Source organism: Cyprinodon variegatus, unplaced genomic scaffold (genome assembly GCF_000732505.1).
Source record: "Cyprinodon variegatus isolate N-32 unplaced genomic scaffold, C_variegatus-1.0 Scaffold278, whole genome shotgun sequence".
Lineage (NCBI taxonomy): Eukaryota > Metazoa > Chordata > Actinopteri > Cyprinodontiformes > Cyprinodontidae > Cyprinodon > Cyprinodon variegatus.
Window position 1 is genome coordinate 839,630 of NW_015150731.1, and position 27,435 is coordinate 867,064.

Sequence of the window (27,435 nt, forward strand, 5' to 3'; positions counted from 1 at the left end):
GACCAAAGAATTATTTATTTGATGCATTATAATTATTTAATTTTATTATAAAGTGCTATTTGAATGTTACTACTTTCTATTTGTTTGTGTGTAAAGCATCTTTTTTAATTACAAAAATTACAATATTCTAATAACATGTGGAGGACAGATAATCTGTTTTCCACTGCCAATTTACAAATACGTTTAGTTTATTTCTTCAAATGGACTTGAACAATGTACAAATGTATTTGCTCACTAAAAGGGATTATCAACCATTACAAGGCTTAGAGGTACTTCATGGGTACTAAATCATTGGAAGAGCTACCATTGAACTGATAGAAGAACAACAGATTTAAAAACATTTCAAACTTAGCCCACTGCTCAGTTGTGCTGTTTGTTAGAAGATGGAGAGGGCACCCCATGTGGTCCTTCAGGGCTTTGGTACCTGTGGGCACTACGTTGGTGACCCGTTTTAGACTATGGAAAGGTTCAGGGGTATAATTGAAAATCTTCTTCATACCCGTTTGCAAACTAATGTACTAAATGATACATATTAAACATTTATATGTCAGTAATTATGCCTAATGTTTGCATGAAAATGTTTTTTTTTTCCCCCAACATGTTTAGGATAAGGTTTTCCGGCCTAGTGGTTAGAGCATTGTGCTTCAGCCTAGGAGGTTCTGAGTTCAAGTCCCACACACTCTGGGTCCCTGAGCAAGACCCTTAAAGGAATAGTACACCCAAAACATGATTAGCCTTCATTTTCTACTCACCCCCAAGCTGAACAACACTCTTGAGTACTTTTTTGATATCTCAAATGCATCTGGAGATGTGGGAGACTTCTTGCTGTCTGCTGACATTCAAATAATGGAGGTCTATGGTGACCGAGACAGAAAGGTCCATAAAAGTCCACAAAAACGTGTCAATATTCCTCCATACTGCTCGTCCAATGTATTCCAAGTGTCCTGAGTGGGTAGCATCCAGAATTTACTCGAAACGAAGTCATTTAGAATGTTTTTAGAGCATAAACAGTAGTGTATAGGATTTCCTGAAAGCGCGCGCCCGCACGTTCACGACGCTACGGAAACCGCGGCAGACCAAACTGGATGAAAGTGCGCATTCAGCTCGGCAAAGAACTCATGCTCTTCCTCAACACTGAAGTCCTCAGACATTTTTCTTTCGTTGTTTCTTTCTTTGCACAGGTAAACAGCACATTTCTTCTTCTACGCTTGCATTATCGGCAGAGCAGACGCTGGATGCTACCCACTCAGGACACTTGGAATACATTGGACGAGCAGTATGGAGGAATATTGACACGTTTTTTGTGGACTTTTATGGACCTTTCTGTCTCGGGCAAAATAGACCTCCATTATTTGAATATCAGCAGACAGCAAGAAGCATCCCAGATCTCCAGATGCATTTGAGATATCAAAAAAGTACTCCAGAGTGTTGTTCAGCATGGGGGTGAGGAGAAAATGAAGGCTAATCATGTTTTGGGTGTACTATTCCTTTAACCCCACACTGCTCCACAGGCGCGTCACATTGGTAGCCCACTGCTCACCAAGGGGAGGGGTTAAATGCAGAGAGTTCATTTCCTTCCTCTGTACATGTGACAGTGCATTGACAATACAGTTGAATTGCATTCATTCACCAATCCTCAGAATTTTAGAACACATTTTTTAAAACATGGAGACATGGTTTGAATTGCACTTCTTTATTCTAAAACATATTTTTTAAACAATATTATCATGCTTTAGTTACCAGATTCATGGAATAAAAATATGTTTATGTGATTTAACATTAAAGCTTGACCATATCTTAATCCTTTAGACTTGGAGAATAGTTAATCATTTTGATATTTAGTTTTTGTTTCGTGTTATTATTTTTTTTTTCATCTTAAGTTTATGTGATTCATTCACCTTAGTTTTTTGGTTAAACTTACTTTTTTCCCATGTTTTAATTTCCCTGAAGCTCTTGTTTCCTTTGAATTCACTCCGTATGAATTTCTAAATTTCCCTTAGATTCAACAGGCATGCTTCCATAAAAGTCATGACACATTCCAGTAAACGAATGTTACTTCTGCCTTGTTCCATCTAGCCCTGCTCCTCAGCTTCTACTCCTCCAGTTTTTTTTAATTAACTTCTTTCTGGATTCATCTGTTGCACACTATCTTGATCTTGTTGCTTGGTTTCCCTATTCAAGTTCACAATTTTTGGTTTTATAAAAGCTACAAATTCTTTTGTGCTTGCCTGCCACCTTCCTAGTTTAGTGCCCTTTAAACCCACATACCACCATCAAACACGTTGATTTAAAAACTATATTTTTAAATCAGTATTAGCTATAAGCATTAGCTCAGATTGAATTGAGGGACTGGTTTGTAAATTATTTTAAAAGTCTGACAAACACATTGAGTATAATTAAAACCTAAAACTTATGTTTTCCAGCTTTATGTGGATCAGGTCTCATAATTTCTCTGTCATGTCTTGGGACCCGCGTTAGGACCCTTAGTATGCTCTCACCCTCTCAGTCATTCATCATCTCATCATTCCTGACTGACACCCTCCCTCTCTGCCTCCTTTTCAAGCATTTGATACTCCTCTGTTGACATGTCCATCCATGAGTGCCTATAGCAACCAGAAACTTGGCTGATCCCTTTTTTGCTTCACATCTTGGTGCAACATGATGAATCTAATGTGCAAAGTAAGTGAACTAATGTAAGCATAACAGTACATGAGCTTGAATCATTAGTGCTTGCCTTTTCCTCATTTCCACAAACCTTCACAAAAAAACAAATACAAAAAAAAAAAAAACACTACAGTATTCCTTGAACTTTCTTTTTTTATTTTCTATGAAAAATAACATTCATTACAGTTGTACACCCAAATATAACATTACATGTCTGCAACAATAATCACACTTGATAAACATAGGACTTCATATCCTCAATTTTTTTAATAACTTAAGAAATACTTTTTTTTTTCTCTTTCACCAGGAAATTGTTTTCTTATAAGTTTTTTTTTTTACAGTGTAGCTTTATCTATAACTGGCTCACAACAGTCTCTAAAAGCCATGTCTTTAAGACTTCTGGATATTCATAACATGTTATTAAAGCAGGCGTTTTGTTATTATTCCATTTCATTTTGTCAGGCAGTAGTAAAGAATGGTTACTGATATTTTCTTGTACATTTAACTACAGTACATAGTAGTATTTAAAGTCAGTGTACTATGATCAGTGTGCGACTACTCCAGTGTTACATTATGTTAAACTCAAACATTTAAGCGAAACAGTCATCTTTGGCACTGAGGCCAAGCTGGAGGTTACAGTTTCCAGTCACCATCCCAGTGTAGAAATCCAGTTCTACTGGTCTGTTATATTTCAAACTCCATGTTGAGCCCAAAAGCAATTCAATGTCCATTCTGAGCAGAAAGCAATATGTTAAAAGTAGCCAGTCAACAGCTGCATCTTGTCTTGCTTTCTTTAAGCAGTTTTCAAATAATCCTCATTTAGTTCCACTTGTGCTTTAAATGACACAAAACCAGTGTTTAGTGTGTCAAAGTCTCTCTTAGTTTGAGATTGCACTTATTACATCCAAACAGATGGATACAGGGTAGCATCTACAGAGTTGGAAAGGTGACTTTCTGCAGGGCAGATTACTTAAAACAGCAGCTCTGCCTTCAGGAAACAACTCCGTCATCTCTATCGTCAGGTGGAGAAGTGTTTCAGAATATTTTATTGTGCAGCACCACTTCCTGTTGGAGAAAGAAAAGAGGAACATTTTGAGCATGCAAACTTAGTTATTCCATTTTTTTCACTCTCTGGTACTTAACATTTTAAGAGATGAACCAAAAATAATGATGTAGTCTATTTTTAAACTCCAGATTTTGCACATCTTTGAACTACTGATACATATTTAGATTGAGTTTACTTTTTCTAAGGACTAACTAATTAACTTTAAATTATGTTTTCCACACTTCTTGTCCACAGTTTTAAATAGCTTTTGCCCATCAGCAACTGACTCTACCATATATTTTTGAAAAATACAAATGTCTCCAGCATTTTAAAGTATCAATTAATACAGTCAGCATTCAAACAGTACATCGATTATTCACACAAGAATGTAAAATCTTTCCCTAGATTTCTGGTATGATTTAACAATGTTATCCAAATCTAATAAACTATCTTATCTAAAAAGATAAATAAAAAGAAAATAGGTATGGACTGTATATCGGAAATATGAGCAAGTAACAAACAAAAACATATTCTTTAATTGCTGTACGTTTTCTACATTTCATACCTTCATCTCTACATGATCATAGCCCTCATAGCAGCTTTGCTGATACGTTTGCGGTGTTTTCTTTTTCGGCGACGAGGAAAGGCAGGTCGGAACGGTACCTGACGACCTGCTGTTGACATCGGCGCTACCGTGGAAAGAACTGCAGAAAAAAGGACAGGATTAGTCACATCTTCTCATGACATATAAATAAATGGTAATTTGTTTTAAAGGAGCTTTAAAAGCTAAAATCTGAATCCTTCACTGACATTGAATAAAGAGTATAATACAGTACATCAGACTGAAAAGTCCTCCATATTTATTGAAAACCGATGTCTTCTCCTGTGTAATTTCATTTCAAGAGTTTTACATTCTCTTCTCTTCAGTTCAACCCTTTTTGTGAGGGAACTGGGATGGTTGAAGAAGACTGATTTGATTGCTACTGCAAGTGTGTATTTGGCCTTATGTTCAGTAGTATCTTACTGAAAAACCCCAGAATTACACATTTTTGGCTCCCAACTAATTTAATGGCTATTAAAGATTCCTTTTTAACTCTAATGGTCTTTGTTATAAAAAGATGTCATCCATCAAACCATATATATGTACTCTATGGATACAGTGAGCCATTCATAGTAAATCATTAATAAATAAAAGATTGTTATATTTACATTTTAAGACTAAAAACAAACAATTTACTATTGACATAGTAAATGAACATGAAAGCAAATAAGATGTATGAATTTTAAGACTTTTAAAATGGTGAATGAAATTAAATAGAATAGCTCTGTTTCAGTCAGACTGAGCAGTCAAAGCACTTCAGTAAAGCATCATTCATCCAGTCTCTTACAAAAGGGAGCTGAGGTGTAGATAGGTATTTGCCCAGTACCACATCAACAGCTGCCAATAACAAATAAAAAATGCAAATTAACGGCACGTTAAAGAGAAAGGCAGCTAGCAAAATCCTGAAGAACAAGTTGGTTTAAAGCGAAATAAGTGAATTGAATAAAGTAAATCGTGCATATAGGATTTCTCAAGAAGTAATTCCAAATGCATGATTCACTTTAAACTTTCACTTTAAACCATCTTGAGAAATCCTTTGTGTAAAGCAACATTGCCCTGACATGTCTTGACAACCAGCTTTTCTTTAAGTTTTGCAAAAGATAAGTGAAAAAATTAAAATAAAAAAGAGAAAACAGGGGAGGAATGAATGCTTATTTTGAAATTTCACCAACCATGCCCTAAAGGGAGATAAAACCTGCTAACCTGAGACTGTGCTTACATTCAGGTTTGAGTCTGAGCTTTGAAAGCAGAACAAAATTTGGGCAAGTCGTTGGATAAGCCGTTGTGTAGTTGTTTATTCAACCATGTAGAGAACACTTCATCTGGCTAGATAAACTAAATGAGTGAGTTGTGTCACAAACTAAGATTTTAATCTAATGTCTAACAGATATTCAATACCAGTGTTAAATTAGGGAAGTAACTTGCTTAAAACAATCAGTGAAAAACCTATTCAGTGAGATTTGATGAGCTACTCTTTTTCATTATGATAATGACGATATGGCAATTCGTACTCTGCATATAAAAAACGACGGTGTTTTGTTTATTTTCCGCTTTTTTATAGATAACTTGAAAAGCAAATATTTTTTAACATTAATGGGATACAAAGCTTCACACAAACAATACTATAACTAATGAATTAAATGTCATTGTTTATGGCTTTAATTACTTTTTTAAGAACTCAGCTGAAGAGATGACACAGAAATTAAAATCTTCAGACATTCCACTGATACAATGTCAATAAAATATCAATTTCTAATGTTTTAAGAATAATATCAACTATAAAAAACTCAAGCGCCAAAGATACGTTTAGTCTGTGAATATATATATTTGGCACCTTCTTCTTTTTGACTATTCAGCTGATATAACGAGTACATTTCTCCACTGTGAGATCAATTAAGTCAATTAATCAATCCTTTAATAAAGTTATACAAAGATGCCTTTGCAAGTCCATTTCCACATGTGGTCAAGTTATCAATAAAACAAGGTATAATGCCATCAACATTGGAAAATTACAAGAGATAAACCCAGGGGCGCCATATTGGGGGGGAAAGTTAGGATGATTCTAAGGGCCCTTGACTGAGGCAGGGCACAAAGAAGAAGAAATGATTTGTCCCACGATAGTCTTCAAATGTAAAAAGAAAATCCAACAGTAAAATACATTTTTCTTCATGTTCTCCCCCATTTTTCAGCCATAAACAGTGAAACAAAGCATGAATTTATTAACACCCCCCTCCCCTGAAATTGCAAAAAATTGTTTAATCCTCGGGTTGCTACTGGCTGCATCGCATCAGGTCTCCCAGTCTGTCTACGGGAGTTTGCTCGTACCGGAGCTTAAATGACACGTGCACGTCATTTGACATAGTGATAACGGAAGAAGGAAATTAACAATAAAATGTGTAAATAAGTAACAGTGTGGTAAAAACTTCTGTGGCTGAAAAATGCAGTGCCCCAAAGTCTGGATTTCAAAAAGGAACGGAAAGGAAGGAGAAAGAGGAGAGAGGGAGAAAGCATCCAATACCATGACCAAGTTTCCCCCCCTAATCGTTTTTTACAGAATAGTTTGTTACCTGAATAGTTCAAATTAATGATAGATTTTTAACCCATTGAGTAAAATAAGATAGCTATCTGCTGGATACAGTTACGCAGTTATTCTTCCTCAATGTCGGAGGAGAATCACATCATTAATGATGCCGCCCAGCAGGGTGCAACTAAGTATGATTGCAAGTTTTTTTATTATTTCGTTGCTTAATTTTTTGTTTTAAAGAAAAGAAAAACCAGGATTAATCTAGTATTTATTGAGGCAATTGTGTCTGTAAATAAAACAGAGGCCTAACAACTAAGCCAGCAACAGGGCTCTTCTTATTTAATGTATATTTTAACAACCTTCTCAATGTCTAAAAAAATATACATATTCAACTATATGCATATTCAACTAAGAAAAAAATGTGAGGCTTCTTCAGTTACATCTGGAGCGATGGTGCCATCGTCTCAACGGCCGTAAAACCCCTGCCTTCATCTTAATACAAACGAAACAACTTGGTATGTTCTTGTCAACAGGTGGTGAAAAACGACTGTTTTGGTGAATGGAGAATGCTTACAAGTTGTAGACATCTTTAAGTATTCTGGGGTAGTCTTTGATTCATGTCAAGTCTTTAGAGACCAAGTAAATAAAATTTCCGAAATCATTTAAATTTAGCCTATCAAACTGTTAAACACATAAGGCCATGTCTACGGAACTGTAGATGTGGCAAAGGCTTATTTGGACTATTACGATAGTATGACAATTAAAGGTATAGTGAAGGATGTTTCTTTTCCAGTTGGATTATCAAAATAAGTGGTCCTCCTAATTGTCAATCATTCTGGTGATACCTTCTCCTCCTCATTTTAACTTACCGGTGGTGATTCTGACAGTGGAAAAATTGCAAATCTTATTTTGGAAAGTAAGCTTGTATGAGTGATGCAACTTTTAAACAGAGCGTGCACGAGGAGAAATGGGCTCGTGCACGCTCTCGCACACGTTTAATAGGCGTTCCCTATTGGGAGCCGGTACAGGGTTGTGCATGTGCATTTTTTTTTTAAAGTGGAGAGGGCGGGTCTTTTAAAAAATTTGCGAAAATCCTCCACTATACCTTTAAACTACTGTTTTACCTGGTCTCAGACAACTGATAGCAAAATGAAGCTCCTAAAATCTTTGTCTAGGAAAACCTTTATTGTTTTAGATGGAAAGCCTATAAACTATCATTAATGTAACATTTTACGAAAGTGTCAACTTTTAGATTTTAAAAGTTATCATATGTTCCTGCATGGATATTTTCAAAGTACTAAATGGGCTTACCTCTCCTTCTTTAAATAGTTTTAGCAATAAAAAACATTACAGCGGAATAAGCACCAGAGCATCATCAAGAGGGGACTGTGATGATCAAAGATGTAGAACTAAATTAAGCCAAATGGTGGCGTCAGTCAGAGAAGCACACCTATGGATGACTCTGCCAGAGCATATCTGACTGAAAACAAGTTATGAACATTTGGTTCAAAACTAATCAGTCATGCACCTATACTATAGATCATTTCTAATTATGTTCTGACTCAAATAAAATAAATAAAAACATGTATTTGTATTTACCATTTTTTGATCTGATGCCTCTACATAAAAAAACAACATAAATCATTGCCACCAGCTTCCTATGCAAGTCACCATCTTAATAAGGACTTTTTATTTTTGTCCTTAGTTTCAAACATTTCAGAGGACTGCCCTGGCTTGATTTTTCCACAAATCAACCCGTTATGGAAGAGTTGCAAAATGAAATCCATTATTAAAACAAAGTTTAAAAATGCTATTCAGTGGACACGGCAAGAGGGAAGCAGGGGGATGTGGTGGTCAGATCAAATCAAAATAGATTTTTTTGTTCAACATGTAGAATGGTATGTCTGATGGAAAGGCTTTTTTTTCCCATTATAAGTGACATTTGTGAACAAAGCATGCATCATTTTCTTTCACATCATAAAACATGCAATATATCATGCAGTGTTATTACAATGAGTGTGTCTGTTATCACAACATGTGATTAGTCATAAATGACCCGATAAGTCAAGATGTTACTTTCTCAGTCTCACATTGTTGTGGCTTATGTTTGAATTTTCCCCAGCTATGTGCTAAGTAAGTAAGACATTCAAAACAAAAACACCACAAGTGTTTCAATTATATTCAATAACACAGAAGTTTTACCTGAATTAAATGTTGTTGGTTTTGGTCTTTGGTGAGCATGCAGAACAGGCGTTTTTTCCGGCTCACTCTGTACTATCTCCAGCAGCCTCTGTCTCCTCTCCTGCTCTGTTAAATGGCCAGTCTCCTCATTCAGATTAGAGTCTTTCTCTTGCTTGTGATTGGTTGTCTCTGTCTGAGATGAGGTCCTGCTTTTAGCTAACATCTCAGTCCCCTCTTTTTGACCATCTCCTTTGGTCTCTATGAGTTCGTGAGGAATTTCCTTTGTATATTTTTGGTTGGTTATTGAGTCTTTTTGAGTAACAGATGTGAAAAATGTAGGATCTTGTACTGTCTTGGGGGCCTGTGTTATGCTGACCTTTGAAAGAGAACTGTCTGACTGGGGAGCATGAAGCAGATACTGCGCCCTTAGCTCCTGGTCCTCATCTCCAGGGGTGTATTGTTGTGGGTAGGGTGGGTGTGGAAGATATTGATGCTCCTGCCTTTGCTGGTGCTTTAACAATTGCTGTTGCCGCTGTTCATGATCATGATGGGGGATTTCCTCACCAGTCTCCTCCTGGCTCTTGTCTAAGCCGCTTCCATGTCCGACTTGTTGTGGGCTTCCCATAATGGTGTGCTTTGCCGTTGCCTCAGACGGCCTGGTACCCACCAAGCTTTGAAACCCTGCCGTTGTGTGGTGCACTCCAGTGTGCACATGTGTGGGGGCTTGATGCACTCTAGGCTGCGTCCAGCGCACCAGTTGAGTGTAACTGCCCTGCTGCCATTGTCTCGCCAACGGATCGCGCTCATGTGGAAGGTGGTGATGCTGATTGTGCTTTAGATCATCGAGGCGATGCAGGTCCGCCTTGGAAGTTTGAGTCTTTGGTGGAAGTGCATGAGGGGTGCGGGGTGGGGACAGGGGTAGGTTGGAGGATGCAGGTGGTTTTTGTGGTGGAGGTGCAAGAGGGTTTGGTTGAGAGACAAAGGCAGCTGATGAGGAAGAAGACGATGATGATGGAGGAGATCGCTGGCAAGAACAACTAACATGATCTTCCACTGGGATGACGACATTCTCAAACTGAGATTTCCGGTTTTTATACTGGATCTTTAACACCTGTAAAAAACAGATAAATAACCAAATAAGAAAACAATTTTTTATAAATATGTGATGATGCATTTAATTGTTCAATTAAATAATTTGTTTAATTCAAAAACTAACATTTTAGTTTTCTCAAGATGCTGCATAATACTTTACATCCGTCAACTCCTTTAGTAAATCTGTCAGTTGAGCTTCTTGTCAATATTACAATAATCAACCAATCAGCCACAAAGCAATAGAAAAAAACCAAGGAATCTGGGCATGGTGAAAACGTCTTGCCAAGGAGCAAATTCTGCATAAAAATGAAAAAAAAAAAAAAAACGGTGACTTCACCATCTTCAATGTTGTATTTGCAGCCCGGCTGGTCGCAGTATTTTTAGAAACAGCTAACGCACTAAGAAATGTATTAAAAATCATATTTCTAGAGAAGCTACAATCTGATAACTGGGTTGGATTTTGGCACAAGTATTGACTAATTAGTTTGATCGGATATTGGTAATATGATATTGGGAGGTCAAATCCAGTGCACTTTAAATGTTACTGTTATTCCTTTCTTTTTGCTGCTTATTCTTTGACACATAATATAATGTACAACTACATCAGTATTAATTTTTTAGCTTTTTTAACAATATTCTTGTCAAGGCTAAAGCATTTACTGAACATGGCAAAATATGGTTCATTCATTCAACAGTTGAATTGGATTGGTATCGGATATCATTTCATACGCTCAGCCCAGGTAACGGATAGGATCAGAAACAAAATGGGCTGTGCATCTTTATCTTTTTAACAATTACTTGGGTGGTTAATAAATATTTTAGGTCCAACTTGGTAGTAGCTTGGTCTGCCTAATAAAGGGGCTAGTGAATATAGAAAAACATTTAGAGTGTATCTTACTTAAAAGCTTACTTAATTGTCAACATCTGATTCCATTAAAATAAACAGACTGCTTGTCAGAACCTGTTTTACTCCTCACATTCACAAGAAAGAAAAGCTGAGATTCCTGTTCTTAACGTTTCAAAACACACAACTGACAGACTGATTCAAACTGCCATTGCAAGCAGATTAATCATTTATAGAAAAATCATAAAACTGCAACAGAGTGCTTTGATCAGTCTTGTGACATCTAGTTGTTTATATGACTGATACCAGAAGTGAGTAACTCCAGTCCTGGAGGGCCACTATGTTGAAACTTTTAGATCTGTCCCTGGTCCAACACACGCAAATCAAGAATTTAAATGATTAGCAGGAATCCGGAGAAGTTGACTCCATAGAGAGGAGATAATTCAGCCATTTGGTTTATGTGTGTTGGAACAAGGCCAAATCGAAAAGGGTCAATATAGCGGCCCTCGAGAACTGGAGCTGCCCACCCTTGCCTTATGTGATCAATTTAGACAGAAATCTGTCATAAGTCTGTTTACAAAAAAAATGAAAATAAAAGTAATGCCAGAAAGTGCCAAAAGACTTCTAAGCATATAATTACAATTTAAAAGTCCTAATAGGAATCGAAAATAGTCTTGTAAAATCAGCTGGTTTTCATGACAACAATATCCAGCATAATATTCCAAAGAGCAAAGACAGTTGCATTTCAAACTGCTTTTAAATACAAAACTATCTTGCTGAATTAAAAAGGCCTATTAGGTCAGAAAAAATATAAAACATTAAATGATCGAAAGGTGCCTTCCTCCTTGCAAATTCTATAATTTGGTGCAATGAGTAGTAATTTACACATAAACTGCATTATTGTTGTCTAATGCTGAGTTTCCCAGCAAAGAGAAGTAAACATTTGGAGGTTGCTTAGCAACCGCTTCGAAGAAACAGAGCAGGCCACTCATGATTAACAAGTGAACTGTTGTTTTCCTTTATTTATTTATTCATTTTTGTCCTTATGATGTCCTTAATACAGTTTCAGCTCGATGATACAGTTTCGATCAGCAGTAGAAATCTCGGGCTGTAGGCTGAAGCTTCATAATTAAGTGTTAGAATTATTTGCTCCATAATGCTTAATGTTACCATAAACCATTTGGGTTTAAGGTAACATTAAGAATCAAGGATGATTATGACTCTGTATGTAGGAGGACCTGGTGCCCCAACTTGTGCACTGCTGCACAAGTATTGTTTCTTTCCTGATTTTCCCACAAAGCAATTTCACAATTTTGCTATGATGATAACTATAAAGGTTAACATTTTTAATGGTAGGTTTACTGTTGGTCACAAAATATAACATTTCTTTGTCCTCTCAGCCTCAAGCTCATCCCAAGCAGTGATTAAAAAGAATAACTTTTATACAAACTTGCAGTGTTTCCCCTTCTGTTTCTGTGCTGATCAGGATTAAATCAACTCAATATAAAGGGTGCTTCAAATTCTTCAAATTTAGGCAAGTTGTCCTACTTTTTGATTATTTTCGCTCCCTATGTATCGAAAACTGATCATTTGGAGTCATATAGAGCACAAAAATGTCAATTTTGAAATTAAAGAAATGTACCATGTTCTTTTTCAGCAAAATATTGAAATCTAAGCTCTTGATTCCAATGCAAACTATTCAGAACAAAGTACATGCAAAAGCAACACACAACAAAACAGGATTTGATGTTCTAAGGAACTTATTTTACATTCTAGTAGAGCTGCAACTATTATTTATTAATATAATCTATTAAGATGTCGATTATTTTTCGGATCTACGGCCGAGAAGCAGGGTACACCCAGTCCATTGCAGGGAAACAAACAGGACAAACAACCATTCACGCACACACTCACACCTAAGGAGAATTTAGCTGGAGTACCGCGAGAGAACCCACGCATGCTCGGGAGAACATGGAAACTATATGCAGAGAGACCACGGGCCGGGAATCGAACCCAGAACCTTCTTGCTGCAAGGCAGCAGTGTTATCCACTGCATCATTGAGATTGATACGATGTGTTATAATTATAATAATATTACTGCTCTTATTTGGTGGCTCTGTCAGCTAAAGGCATGTTGTAGTCTCTACACTCCAGTTAACAATTAATCGGTTACCAAAATAGTTGATGATTATTTTAAATAATTGATTAATTAGGATTAATCTGATTGTTTCAGCCCTATATTCTTCTTTGTATACATGCATCTCAGTAAGCCAGTATAAAATGTAGCAAACATGCACGAACAGAAAACAATAAGACAGGAGTTTTAGTTTTAATTATATATACATAGACACATTTTTTGTTGTTTCATGGCAGTTTTTATATTTTAAAGACAGCTGGATAGAATGTGTACCTTTAGATATCTTCTGGAGGTGACAGTGGCAACACACTGCAGCTGATCTGAGTTGCAGCAGCCTGAACATCGCTGCACTTCCACACATGGAGGCCACAGCATAAAGTGAGCGTTGTTACGATCCAGCATGGATCTTGTTATTTCCATCACCTCTGTTCTGACTTTACATACTGCCTGCTGAGCAACCTGTGGTTCCACTTTTAGGACACAAGAGAGAAAAAAAAAAACAACAATAGCATAAGAATTATGAAAGTACGATGTAGAGAAAAATGAAGACTAAAACTGGGGACATTAGAAGCTATAGAAACCTACCAACACTTCTAATATATCGACCATGGGTTGGGTTTAGAAGATCGTGGTGCTCGTCCTCTTTATCTTTAAAAAAAAAAAAAAAAAAAGACATTTTAAAAAAAGGGCATGTTAGGTCCCCTAATTTTGTTTACACCTTTGATTTGAAGCTGAAAAACTTGCAAGAACTTCTACCACAAGCAAGTCAAGTGTGTAAAACATGAGCAGCCTGTTGGGCAGATTTATGCCCAGCTCATTGTTCAACACACAAAGGAAGATTTTTTTGTACCCCCTCTAAAACAATTAGGCTATTTTCTGACACAATTTGTCTCACTGCTGTCAAGAGCTCTGTTGAACATAGATATGACTTGTTAAATATAACTCATGCATGGTCACATATTCTCTGATTTCATACTGTAGCCCCTCAGTCCTAATTATATCTGGGACGTTGGCTACTTTGTCCAATGTGTGAATGTGTGTGTTTCTAAAACTCACTTGAAGGTGTAACTTACTTGCCTGTTAATTTGAATTAGCTGCCTGTTGCTAAAGGATGTTTCTATTTGTTTACATAGGTTGCTATGTGCTCACTTTTCTGTATCTAAATAAAAGCTAAAAGTAATTAATCTATTCTTTTTTTAAAGCATTGCCATTAGACTGACTTAATTCTGCAGATGCCAGTAAGTAAGCATCTGAATGTCTGCCACTCTTAATTTTAGATAGCATGTAGTACCAGTATGAGGATAATATGTTTAGAGCTGTTAAATATAGAGTTTACACATGGTTCCAGACAATAAATATCTATAAAATGCAAAAAATACTGTCCCAAGAGTGAATTCCTCTGTCAAAAAACTTAACAGAGACTGAGCTTTTAGCAGCTAGCATGTAAATATGTTAAAATGTAACACTTGATAGTGATAGTGTTAGTAAATATAGGAAGTTAAGTAAACAAAGTACAACTAAAGGCAAATAAAGTTTAAAAAGTCAACTACTTCAATCATTTTTATCAATCATCTATTGTTATGAAGAAAATTGAGGATCTATCAGATGATTTTATTAGTTAACCCTAATACATGTTAGATAAGGGTTTGCTTAACTAGTGGTTAAGGCAAATAAGGCCATTTTACTTCCTCCTGCTATCAATAAAAGTGTATAATACACTGAAAGTAGATTCACATCTATCCATCTATCTATCTATCTAGATAATTTTATAGACAAATAAATGTAATCAGGCCATAAACATATAAGGTTAGTTAATGTTGTAAATAAGAAATAATCATACAAAAAGTAGTATTAGCCCCTGTATGAAGAAAGGTCTATTTTAAATCAAAAAGGTTATGAGTCACATTCTCATGTCCTGTTTCCAAGCATCCTTCTCTCTGCTTGTTAATTTCTCTGGAGGCTGTGATGTCACTGTGTTATTTATGTGCTATGATATGAGATCAAAGTCCTGTCTATTAATACATGTAATGTGTGACTTGGTTCCTCTGTGGTTTAATTTTAAAATTGTTTGCCGATCAACATGTGTGTAGGTTTTGTTTAGACAGTGATGGTTACATTCTTTCTGTGACGCACACTGTATACACACATCCATAATTCGAACCTTTAGAGGAATTCAGAACAGTGGGATTATGTATTGACCTGGTGATGGAAGCCTTTTGCTTCTCCGTCTTTTAGTTTGTAAAATGGAAATCCTGACTATGCTCTCTTAAGACCTTTCCAATAACTTGCTAAAAAATTATGATGCTAGGTATGTATGCTGACACTCTCCTACGGTGCATTTCTCTTCATCCGTGGCTGTGGATAACCCCCCAAGTCTACCTCCTCCCTGTCTACCTAATTAATGTTTGTGAGTGTGTGAAAGTTGTGTGGGCTGGCTGTTAGTACCTATTGCACTGGCCTCCTGCTGCAGCAGCAGCTTTAGGTCTTCCACTGAGGAGATGGGAGAGTTCCACACAAGGTTGACCAGTGACTGAGGGAGTGGATCGCCCTGTGGAGACAAGATATCCAGTGAGATGTTTAGAAACAAATATTTATCTTAACATAGGTTATAGGTTGGAGATCACAATGAACCAGATCAGTCACAATGTCCATATTTTGAGTCTGCGTTCGATGAGTGGCCATCATTACTTTAAGAAATGAAGGTCAGTCAGTCCAAAAAATCAAAAGCTGGCTACTCTAAAGAACCCAAAATATAAGACATAGTTTCAGTTGTTTCACACTTATATATATATATATATATAAATATATATAAACAAAGTATGTTTGTGGTTGGTTGAGCTTATTGCTAAGAATGTTAGCCATACTTTTCTGTTCAGCTCTATGTTGAGTTCCAACATGTTGACAAAGGGTGGCTAATTAGGCAATCAAACTGTTTTCAGGGTAACTATTTCTATTATGGTATAAATAAAAATCGAATTTAAAGGAACAACTTTGTGAATGACATCATTATTGTTAAACTAGGAGCAAAACTAAAAGAAGCAAAGGAAGACTTAAGGACAAAACAGAAGAACTATGGTCCCCATAGTTTATAGGCTCAGTATCTCTATTTGATCTCAGTCAAAACCTGCTCCAGTTGCACTTCCTGTTTTAAAGAAAATGCTGGTTTTGATTGGTGTTTGCTGCTTTCCTCACTCTCTCCCTGTCTGTTTACCCACAAGACCTCCTGTTTCTTCCTCTTTCACACAGGAAATTAGCCTCCTTATAAGCATGCTCTCCCTCTCTCTCTGCATTTACAATTTTTGGATATATTACTTTTTCTTTTAATTACCATCTTTGCATACTAGCTGCAAACTAAACATATTTTGAGAGTCACAAATCAGAACAGTAAACCTTTCTAAAAATGTATTTAGTCATTCATAATTTAGGTACAGAGATGGACTCGGATCTAATGAGAATTCAAAACTCCAAGATTGTCATGTTCAAAGAAAAACTTGTGGTTCCACAATTGAGATCAGAGGCAGATAGCAGAGGATATTCTTTGATGCGTTCTGTTTTGGTTGGCTGTTAGTTGATACCATCTAAGAGAAACATTTGATACAGGAACATTTCAAAAACATGCCAAAACAACTTAAGGGAGTGCCAGGCATTTGAACCGTGATAAGATAACTGTGAGAAGAATGATGGGTTCTTTAGAGCTCTCAAGTTTTTCTCCCTATGCATTTCTAAAGTTATTCACTAAAAATTCAAAATTTTAATGAACGCTCCATTCTCAGTTGAATTGAACATATACTGCTGAAGAGATCCTAATGTGCTGCTTTTTGCACACCAGATTTACCAACATGAACAACCATCACATTCTTTTGAAAGATAAATACAGATCATATCTTGTACACTAAGTTAAATTTACCATCATTTCTTTGTATTACACAAGCCATCTAGATTCCCAGTATTCATATTTCCACTGGCTCTGAGGCGAAATGTTGTTGAATAGAACTGAATGAAACCATCAGTGAAACATAAAGTACAGCTGCAGCTGTAAAACCAGCAGCTGCTTTTTTGGTCCGCAAAATAAAAAAGATTGCTAAAAGAAGGAGGGGAAAAACTGTTTATTAATAAGGAGCTTTGAAGTAAAATCTCAGCTACTTTAAAAAATATATAAATCTGATAAATATACCTAATTTTATAATGAGCACAGTTAGACTTATGCCTTGGCTTTCCTGAGCCTCCACAGTTACTGCCATCCAAGGTACAAATATATGTAATAGTCCGCCATTAACTACCTTTTGTTGTAGTTTTATTACCTCACAAAGTACACTAATGTGAGATTTTTCTTTAAACTTCTCCCAACATCCACCTCCCTGTTGATGGTATCTAGATAGATGCAACCCTTGTTTGTAACAGTTATAGCAGTTTTAAATCTAATTTACACATTGACTGTTAATATGGAAAAGTTTAGAAAAAATGTCCTAAAACTATAAAACATCCATCCATCCACCTTCTCCCAATTATTCCATCAGGGTTGCATGGAGCCGGTGCCAATCTCAGGCAGTTTATGGGCGAGCGGCAGGGTATATCATGGACCATGGGTGTAGGTTTGCATAGGGACCAATAGGGACATACTATTCCCTACCAATAATGCAATATGAGTAACATTTACAATACAGCGTTGCTGCAACAGTTGCTTCTAAACCTCTCGCAGCTTTGCTGCCTCGTTATGCACCGGGCAGGCACTCAAACGAGGCGGTGTTATACCCAGTCTTTCCTATCCCTTCAGTAACACTGCTACGCTGTTTAACTCCACTCTTATCGGTTGTTTCGTCTTAAGTTCTATCTTCTCTCTTCCTGACTGTCTTTTTTCTAGTCCGTATGTGTGCGTGTGTACTTGGAGTGTGAAATTTAGATTTTATTCACACTAGAATGAACCGTGATTACTACAATTACTATTAGGCTACGAAACTAGTCCCAATTAAAAATTATTATATGCTCTAAAACAGGTGAAAACTGCTGATTGCAATTCTACAAAGACGTCAGACAGTGTTTTGATTTGTGGAACCAACTTCAGTACCTCAAAATGAAGTAAAATAGATTTTATCAACAAAAACCTTCTTTTTTGTTTAATAAAACTAAATATTCTGAGATGGACAGGTAAAATGTAAGGGTTTTTCCTTTTACCAATACTTGTTAGTATTACTCTTTTCAGGGCACAGGGCAACACAGACAAAAACACGGATACACACCTAAGGACAATTTAGAGAAACCAACCTAACAGTCATGTTTTTTAAAAGTGGGAGGAAGCCGGGGTACCTGGAGAGAACCTACGCATGCACAGCGAGAACAAGAAAAATTCATTCAGAAAGACCCTGGGCCAGGAATTGAACCCAGGACCTTCTTACTGCAAGGCAACCATGCTGCCCACTCTGAACACTAACTTTAGGTGAGTGCTTTAAAACAGTGGAGGGGGCAGTAGGATGTCCTGCCTTTAGACTAAGTAGCTGATGAACACCAAAGAAAACGCATTATCATCTGGGATCACTTTGCCTTTTCTGGTGACAAAATAAAGAAACATCTCATTCAAGATCAGGTCAATAACTAAAAGCATTAAGATTAACAACAATAACAAAAAAAAAACTAAAAAAATTCAATCTTATACCATATACATGTTAAATTAAAATGTGGTGAAAATGAAAAAAAATCTTGCTAGTATTTCCAACAACTATAATATATACAATTGCTATCAATAACCTCTGGCAGAGGTTTGAATACCTATTTATTTTACTATACTGAATACTTATAACACTTTATTTTTGGAATGTTATATTTAACCTAAGGTAAGCTGTACTTTAAAAATCATTAAGATATAAGATACCTCAATTAAAGCGTCAGCTGTATTAAGATGGGATCACAGTTTTCATCCTCTAGAATAAGTGTCTGCGATCTTTGCCATGTGGTTGACTCATTATTCAAAGCGATCCACTATCTCCATGTTTTGTTTGAGTGTTTTTTTTTTGTTTTTTTTGTATTATTCTTTTGTAATTTTCCCCAATGAGAAAAAAGTGGCCCCACCCTGGCCCCCCTGGTAAATTGGGTCTATAACACCACTGCTTTAAACTGTTTCACTAGGAACTATTGCCAAGCCCAGTAGAACTTAGCATTTTAACCAGCTGCCATATAAATGTAGCTTCCTCCACTTCATTTAAAAGGGACTTTATAAAAATCTAAAAAAGCTCAAGAGGCTTACAAATTTGGTAGTAATTTATGCAAAGAACAGCAAGAACAGGAATCCAAGTCTTGTTTTAATCATAATTTCTATCTTTGGACGTCCTAGCTCAAAGTACTCCACTTTATCTTCTATGGTGTCTGACCTTGAGTATTTGAATTCATTTCATGTTTTTTTTTTTCCCTTTTCCTGCACCCAGCTTTCTTCTCCCTCTGCTTTCTGTCTGCTTAGTGGGCGGTGATGGCTCAGGACACCTGGATGACTTTCATGAGCCATTGGCTGACCCACTTAAGCAAACACACACACATACATCCCCCCACCCACACACTCCTCGTTTTTGTCCTTTACATACAGATGCTTAACCACTGTCCGCCCAATTTGTCAAGGCAGCCTTCCACACGCATATAAACACACATTCACACTTACAAAGAGACACTTTTCCCCTCTATAACCGGCCATTATTACAGTCCCTGCACACATCGTACACACATCCATTCAAATGAGAGCAGAACACACATTCAGGAAATAGTTTCTCGCATGGACAAATAACAAACCACTGGTTTAAAATAAGAACGTGATTTGGACAAATAACAGTGATTCTAGAGGAACACCTTTTCCCTTTGCTTTCATCCAACACACACATTTGCAAAGTAGAAACGTACAGCCAGTTCTGCTCATAGCCCTACATGAGTGTCGGGATGACACTGTAGGTCAAAAAGGCCGTCTGTTAGGATGTTATGATGTACATATGGGTCATACACCTACTTCTAAATGCACACTACGCTGGTCTTGGAGGAAGCCCTGAGGGCAGCAAGGTTGTGAGGAATGTTTAGGGAGAAAGGTGAAGTGTAATGGAATGTAATTAAGGGGCCAGCAGACAGCTAGCACGCACACACACTGTCAAACAGAGGATAAAACATCTCAAGAAAAGGCAAGCACAAACAAAAGCTGAGAATCAATGTAATGGTTGAGTCACATCACACTGGGATGCAATGCCACATGCCTTCTTTTATCAAATTGGTGGCGGGCCGCCAACTCTATACTACAGAAACAAAATAAGACCCACTGGGCTCAGTGGGTACTTTTTTAATCACACACAGCAGCAAGCAGGGCAAACAGACACCCCCTACGCATGCTGCGTCCCACCCCTGGCTGAAGAGATGAGGGTGTGGGTGATGGATGGAAGGCCCGAAAAAGAAAGGAGCTCAAAGGAGAGCACTGAGTAAATGAGAAAAGAGGAGCTGAAAAAAAAAAAAACAATGAGCTCTGACTTCATGGGTAAACAAGGTGACATTCTTCTTCTCTTTGTGCCTTCAAAGACAGCTGTCACCCACTAGCTGGACACTAAAAGGTGTTCATCCACAGCTGCTTTCTGTCATTTCTTTAGTAAACAAAAAACCTGAAATGAAAATTTTATTCCAAGTTTATCAGGATAACAAGAAATATGTTAATTTATGCAAACTAATCTTTTTCCTACTAAAATTATATTTTCCATTAACAGTATTATGTAATTTTATGTGCCTACTAAGGGTGCTGGTCATTGAGCTACTTATGCTTAATTACAATTATAATTATTTTGTTTTACTCAGAGAACTTCATCTATCTTGTTATGAGAGTCAGCTGGTTGAAATTGACAAATTCAAATTAAAAGAAAAAGTTAACTTTTAAAGCATTTAAGTACTTTTACTGAAGTTAGCCAGTTCACTGTTAAAATACATTGGATAAGAAATATTTCTTTCTGCTTGCATGAGCAGTAATCAATCAATAATATATAAAACCAAAATTTTAAAGTATATTAGAATAAATTGGCAACAAAGGTGAAAAAAACGGTCTAACAAATTCCTGACCCAAAGCCCCGCCTTTATTTTAAAGCTGCTGAAAATGTACCTATAATTAAATCACAATCATCACTTCAACATCTCTGCATGTTACAGATTTCTATTACAAAGCACCACATGTATGGGATTTTCAGTTGAGCATTATATTGTAAATGTGCTACATTCACACTCTTTGTACCAGCAACATATGTGTCCAGCTGGATGGATTGGTTCTCCATGCACAACCTGCGAATGACGAGGACGATATGTGTTGGCAAATGGAGAAACTATCAGGGAAATTGAGATAATTGTAAAAACACTGTATATAAGGGCTGCAACTAACAATTATTTTGCTAATAGATTAATCTGTGGTGTATTATTTTAATTAATTGATTAATAATTGGATAGGCAAAGGTTCCTTAAATACATTTAACGAAATTGAACCAGGTGAAGCTAAAACTTTTCCACTTGAGGAGTTCTGGATAGAGCATACAGACAGATGAAAATGTGTTTTTTTTATCTTAAATGCAAAAAGTTTATTTTATGAATCTAAATACAAGTACTGCTCTAATGGGGTTGCTTCAATCAATGTCTATTAATCGCGATTAATCCAATAAATAGTTTCAGCCCTACTGCATATTATCGCCAAGATTTCCACAAATAGGAGCGTTTTATTTTGATATAACAGTTTACAGTTTGATTCCATAGTCTTAAAAACAGTTTATAGAATTGTCATGATCTTGGAACTCACGACTGGCTTAATTGCTCATTTCATTCACCTGTCTAACTCTGCCCGGTTGCTCATCGCCACTCATCTGACCCACCTGCTCATGCCTCTATTTAAGGTGCTTGCTTCCAGTTATCAGGGCCTAATTATCTTGTTCTCTCTAGCGGGTGGTGAGAGTGTTTTTAGAGTTCCTTGGTGTTTCTGATTTCCTGATCCTCACCTGCTCTGACTCTCAACCACTGAGCCTGCCTGTTGCTGTCCTGATCTGTGCCTGACTTGGCTTTGGACTCCTGGACCTCTGAGCCTGCCTGTTCCTGTTCTAATCGGTTTGCTTAATTGGCTTCGTACTCCTGCATGTTTTCCCAGGCTTCAGCATCTGGAACAGTCTGGGCGGCGCCCACCGCATCTTGTGGGTAACCCACCAGCTAGATCCTTCCTCGTTCTCAGGCCATGGATTGAACTCTAAAACCAGGTTAGTGACTCACACATTTACAATAATCCTCCATCAAATTATCGTGGTCACTATCCTTTGTTTCTCTCCTGCAGAAATTTCTGCTTTAGACGCTCTGCTACTACAGAATCGCAGATCCGTGTTTTAAATAAACAACTAATTTAATCATCCCACTGTCTGCCTCTCAGTTCTGAGTAATGACAAGAATAACTAAATCCAAAATCTTTTAGCAAATAAAAAATATTAGTATGACCTTCAGGGTACTATCTTTATGTTGCTATGCAAACGTTGACATTTGTATATCTTAGTAATGACACCTACAGTTTGGTGGCAGCTGCCTTGAATTTATATATATACATATATATATATACACACACACAAACGCATGTTTTGAGACCAGCCGTTATGATTAAAATGTTCTACGTGTAGAATTTTCAAATTAAAAGCCTTCAAGCTATTAAGTCACTTTGACACATTTTGCAATAATCTTAGGTTCATTTTAAACTGAATCCGTTGTACAAAATCTGGTAAAACATGACATATCTAATTATTCAGCTTTTGATAAAAGCTTATTGAATTTTCACCATCAATAATCATCCAAAACTTCATTTCTTTTAATCAAAGATAACTCATCTTACTCAAAACGTTTACCTAATGCAGACAGTATTTTCCCTAAAAATGGCACCATATGGACCCTAAAAAATACATGCTGTTAGGAGCCACTGCACATTTCTATCTGCTGTTTGCAGGCCTAACCCCTGACACATACACACACACACACACACACACATAAACATGTGCACATTTGTCAATCTAACATGTTCACATACACCCTCGAACATGCATCCAGATGCAAGAACACAGAAATACACACACACTGCATAAACTCCATGAAATCCCTGGCAGATTAGTTGTTGTTCTTATGTAAAATGGATCAAGCAAACAGGCGGCAGCCAGCTTGTGTGTGGAGACAATCATGACAAAACAAAGTGTTTAAAAGTCACCAATCAGTTGTTATTTTTCTTTCTTTCAGAAGATAATGAGGATAAACTGAGTTGCAACATGAGCTGTGAATATTTTGATGGGTGTAACTCTAGCAACATTGAAGTGGATTTTAAAAGTATGATATTTAGCACATGTGTAGACATGCTTTGCTTTTGTTTGCCAAAACATTGTAAAGGCAGCAATGTGTTACAGGATTATGCACAGAAGCAGAGAGATGATGCTCTCTGGCTCTTAAAACCATATTAACTTTCCAGGTATGTTCTACGGTGACAGTAAGCAAGTCCTAATGCTGTAAACTTGCTGAATAATGAGTGGATATACGTGGAGTCTATTTAGAGTAAAAAAAAAAAAAGAACTAAACCGGAAGTAGGACCACTTCTGCCATAAATGCATCAGATCAGGCATGCTAATGATTTACTTACAAATTAAAAACATTTTTTTTTTCCATTTATGAGTAGAAATATGCTCATTAATCCAGTTTATGTCTGGAATTGTTAGACTAGATCACAACCTTTATTTATTCATTTTTTAATGCCATTGAGGGCTAAAAAAAAGTCCACTACTTTATAAACCCATCGACCAGATTGTTTTAAAAAGGTTAGGAACATATCTTTTTTTGTTTTCAAAACCATCCTCTTCTTCTTTATGTGTTAGAGTCACTGAATAAATGTTGGAATCTGTGAAAAATGAAACTAAAAGATAATTAGCTGATCAATCATATCTTGTTACAAGCACTTCCTGCAATGATGAAAGTATATATTAACAGATAATCAATGCAAAAGAGGAAATATGGATATGTTAGCGCATTGTAGACTATCTTAAGTGCTTAAGTGATATCAGTAATCAGAACATATTAAGAGACATGATTGCCTCTTATCAAAGTAAGAATGCAGCTTAATTTTGTCAGCTAATGACAACTGAGTTTTGTGGATGTGCAGCTTTTTGTGTTTGTATTTACAGAGTTTTGTTTTGGAGTGAATGCCAACAAAGTAAGTGTACAAAAGGTTCTAATGGAACCTATTCCGAGAAACATTTTACTATTGCAAGTAACGACTTGCAATGGTAAAAGTAAATTTTCAGCTTCGGCATCGTCGTTTGAACTCTGCTGCACAGAAGTGTGATCCTATCTCACCATTGCCCTCCATCTTTCAGTGAAAATCCTCCCTGCACACAAAAGATCTTCAGTTGCATATATATATATATATATATATGCAACTTCAGTTGCATATATATACATGAATATATATATAAATGGACAAAAAGGACAGAGTACAAGTCTAACTGTCATAAACTGATATTGCAATCCACCAAAATTGTGCAAGACTTCTTTCCAAAATAGACCCTTTATAGGGGGAATCAACTTGGGGACCTTTATGTGACGTTTGGACACTCCTACTTTTGGCTGCTCCTGTATTCTTAATAATTCCAACCCTTATGGGCCCCTTTATTGGATCTGTCTTATATGTATAAGATACATACATATACTATCAGATTAGACTGTGTAGAAATGTAAAAACTTCTAATGAGCCCCTGCTGTTTCACATTGAGTTCTGCCTCTGTAAAATATTTTAGACTAAATGTGAAGATTTCCAGGTCTGAATATTCTGAATATTTAGTGCAGAATTAGTTCAAAGTCATGACCTCAACCTTTATGTCTAATAAAAAACATATAAGTAGAAAATAAAAAAGGGAAAATTTTATGTCAGAAATTTAGATCTTTTTCATAAAAATAATGAAAACACAGAAGGTATTAATGCAAATACCTTTCTCCATCTTTAACACACTTAACTTAAGATACTGGCAGATAATTTCCTATGGCCCTGTCTGTTTCCAGCTGTCTCCCCACCGATTAGAGGTCATCTGTGTTCAGGTCTTACCTCAGCGTTACCGAGCCTCAGACGGGCCGATAAGAGCGCAGCCAGCAGCAGGACCCAGGACTTCATGTTTCCGCCCAGCCTGAGGAGCCGCAGGGGTCCGGCTGGGCATTTAGCACCACGGGGTCCAATCCCGCAGCCGCACCGAGGAGCGCAGCGCTGTGGCCACCGGCGCAAAGCACGCACTGTTAAATATCCCCTCACCAAAACGTGTCACCGCAGTCAATAAGTGTTGCTTGTCCAAATGTTTGCTCACGGTGACTCACACAGAGGACAGACGTCCGAAATGAGACGTTGTTTTGAAAACTCACTCAGGGGTTTCCGTCAGTGAGTCCAGAGCGCAGGTGTTCCAGCCAATGTACAGTCAATACCTTCAATATCCAAGTTCAGTTTAACAGAGATTGCTCCAAAAAGCCAGCCCCAGTCTGAAAGCATTTGTCAACATATGGCACAGTGTTTAGTCCGTTTTTTCTCCATGCAAAAACGCCATCATACTGATGATCAGTTTTTAAGAACTTGCTCCTTAATTGCATTTTAGAGAGAGAATAATGCAGATTTCTGAACACGTGTGGAATCTCTCATTCCTGCGCGTAAAACGCGGCTTTACATTGAAAGTGCGCTCGGTGCGTAAATCTTGTCCAGCAATGTAACAGAACTCCAAGCCCCGCCGGGATTCATTAAAATGCTGAAGAAAATCTGTGTTTAATTGGAGCGTTTTTCTTCATGCATGTTCGGTTCCACGCGTATTGTTGCCGTGTCTCTCCGCGTCCGTGGATATGTTGCATCAAGTTGTTCTCGCCCCGCGCAGCTCGCCTCCTTGGTTGCGTACTGAGCAGCTTTCAGTGTGGAGCGTGTCCTCCCCTCCTAAATTTTATTCAAGTCAGGCGGAGGAAATAAAATTAGAACCGGAAGTATGTTGATTTCAAAATAAAATAGTAAGTGAAGGCAAACCCATGACAGTGCTTTTCTTTGACCAGCTTGTCCAAATAAATGCTGTGTCTTAACATAATGTCCATTAGTGCTAGCAGGAGTTGACATGTGTTTTAATTCTACAATTTTTACTAATACCGCACAAGCCAAACCCCAATTTAATTATCACCAGATGCTGAAAATGGAAACTTATTGGAGAACATCACTGATCTCTCCCTTGATGGACATTTTCTATTTTATAACTGTTAAAAAAAAAAAAAAAGTTAAAAAAAGAAAACTGTAACCTATGCAGCTATTCTTAAAATAAGAGTTAAAGCTAAGGTACCTACTTGCCAAAGAATGGGGATCCTATGTGTATTATTAGATAAGTTACTGCTCTCAAGAAATGTTGTTGTTACAGTCACTCCTGGCTAACACACAATTATGAAATGAGCAATCAGAAGAAGAAAAAATGTAAAATACAAATACATACTTGTATTACATACATTGTTATACAAGTATGTAATTAACACTAAGCTTATGTTCCAAAGGGACAAAAAGTTGAACACAGTTTATATACTAGAGATGTGAAATAGTTTCAGGACTTATGATTTTCTGGAAAATCAAACTACAATAAATAGACTTGCTTTGATTTCATATTGAATTATTTTATATTAAAAGTTTTTTGGCAAATATTTCTCCTCATTAGCGTTGGTCTTTACTTCTGTCTTCAAGTTTGCATGGAGGTATTTTGGCCTCTTGAAGAGGAGGTTATTGAACCCCCTTTTTGGGTGTGAGGAAACTAATGCGCTAAAATGGTAGTTGCTCTTTAAGTTAAATGTATGCATATTAGAATATAAGCATAAACAGTAAGTCTAAAATATAATTTGTGCATTAAAATTTGTGTTGCACCAATACTGATACAGGTATTGGGCAGGGCCCCGATCCAGCACTAAAATGGTGGTATTGGTATCGGCGAGTATCAACAAATAGGGCACCCATACCATTTTGAGAGTCAAAAGTTTATTCAAATATTGTCACCCATTCCAGGTAGGCAATAAAAAGCTCTACTGGATTCACTTTGTATTAGTCTTTTCCTGCTTTCCAAAGGTAGACAGCAGCTTGACAAAGCCATGTGGGCAATTATAGTATGCAGTTCTTCATATATACACACAGATCAATTTCAAACAGATGGTAGTGGTGTGGTATTGGTGTCGGCTGATACTGCGCAGCCAGGTACTGGGTATTGCTATCGAGGCCAAAAAATGGCATTGGCGCAACGCTAATTAAAATGCTGGGTAAACATTTTTTACTTTGGATTCTCTGTAGGACTTTTTAAGACGGTTT

General features: G+C 36.9%; 1 protein-coding gene across 2 annotated transcripts; it reads right to left on the minus strand.

The window, feature by feature from the left end:
- Positions 1 to 2,861: 2,861 nt before the first annotated feature.
- LOC107090045 (nuclear transcription factor Y subunit beta-like) lies at positions 2,862 to 26,010 on the minus strand. Of its 2 annotated transcripts, none has more exons than XM_015383205.1 (7): positions 25,183 to 26,010; positions 15,534 to 15,636; positions 13,674 to 13,736; positions 13,362 to 13,558; positions 9,037 to 10,126; positions 4,275 to 4,413; positions 2,862 to 3,729 (listed from the first exon to the last, which is right to left on the minus strand). In XM_015383205.1, exons 1-6 carry the CDS (start codon positions 25,246 to 25,248, stop codon positions 4,283 to 4,285), a joined length of 1,650 nt encoding a protein of 549 aa, XP_015238691.1. In that variant the 5' UTR covers positions 25,249 to 26,010; the 3' UTR covers positions 2,862 to 3,729; positions 4,275 to 4,282. The 2 variants fall into 2 exon arrangements, with proteins under 2 accessions (XP_015238691.1, XP_015238690.1); XM_015383204.1 differs by having other exon boundaries at positions 13,674 to 13,739.
- Between the last annotated feature and the right edge of the window lie 1,425 nt (positions 26,011 to 27,435).

Excerpts from the sequence above, each read along its gene's own strand:
- LOC107090045 (XM_015383204.1), bottom strand. The coding sequence starts at position 25,248 with ATGAAGTCCTGGGTCCTGCTGCTGGCTGCGCTCTTATCGGCCCGTCTG. Across the intron at positions 13,740-15,533 it reads GCAGGAGGCCAGTGCAATAG|AAGATAAAGAGGACGAGCAC; the intron begins GTACTAACAGCC and ends TTTTTTTTTTTA. Across the intron at positions 13,559-13,673 it reads TCGATATATTAGAAGTGTTG|TGGAACCACAGGTTGCTCAG; the intron begins GTAGGTTTCTAT and ends GTGTCCTAAAAG.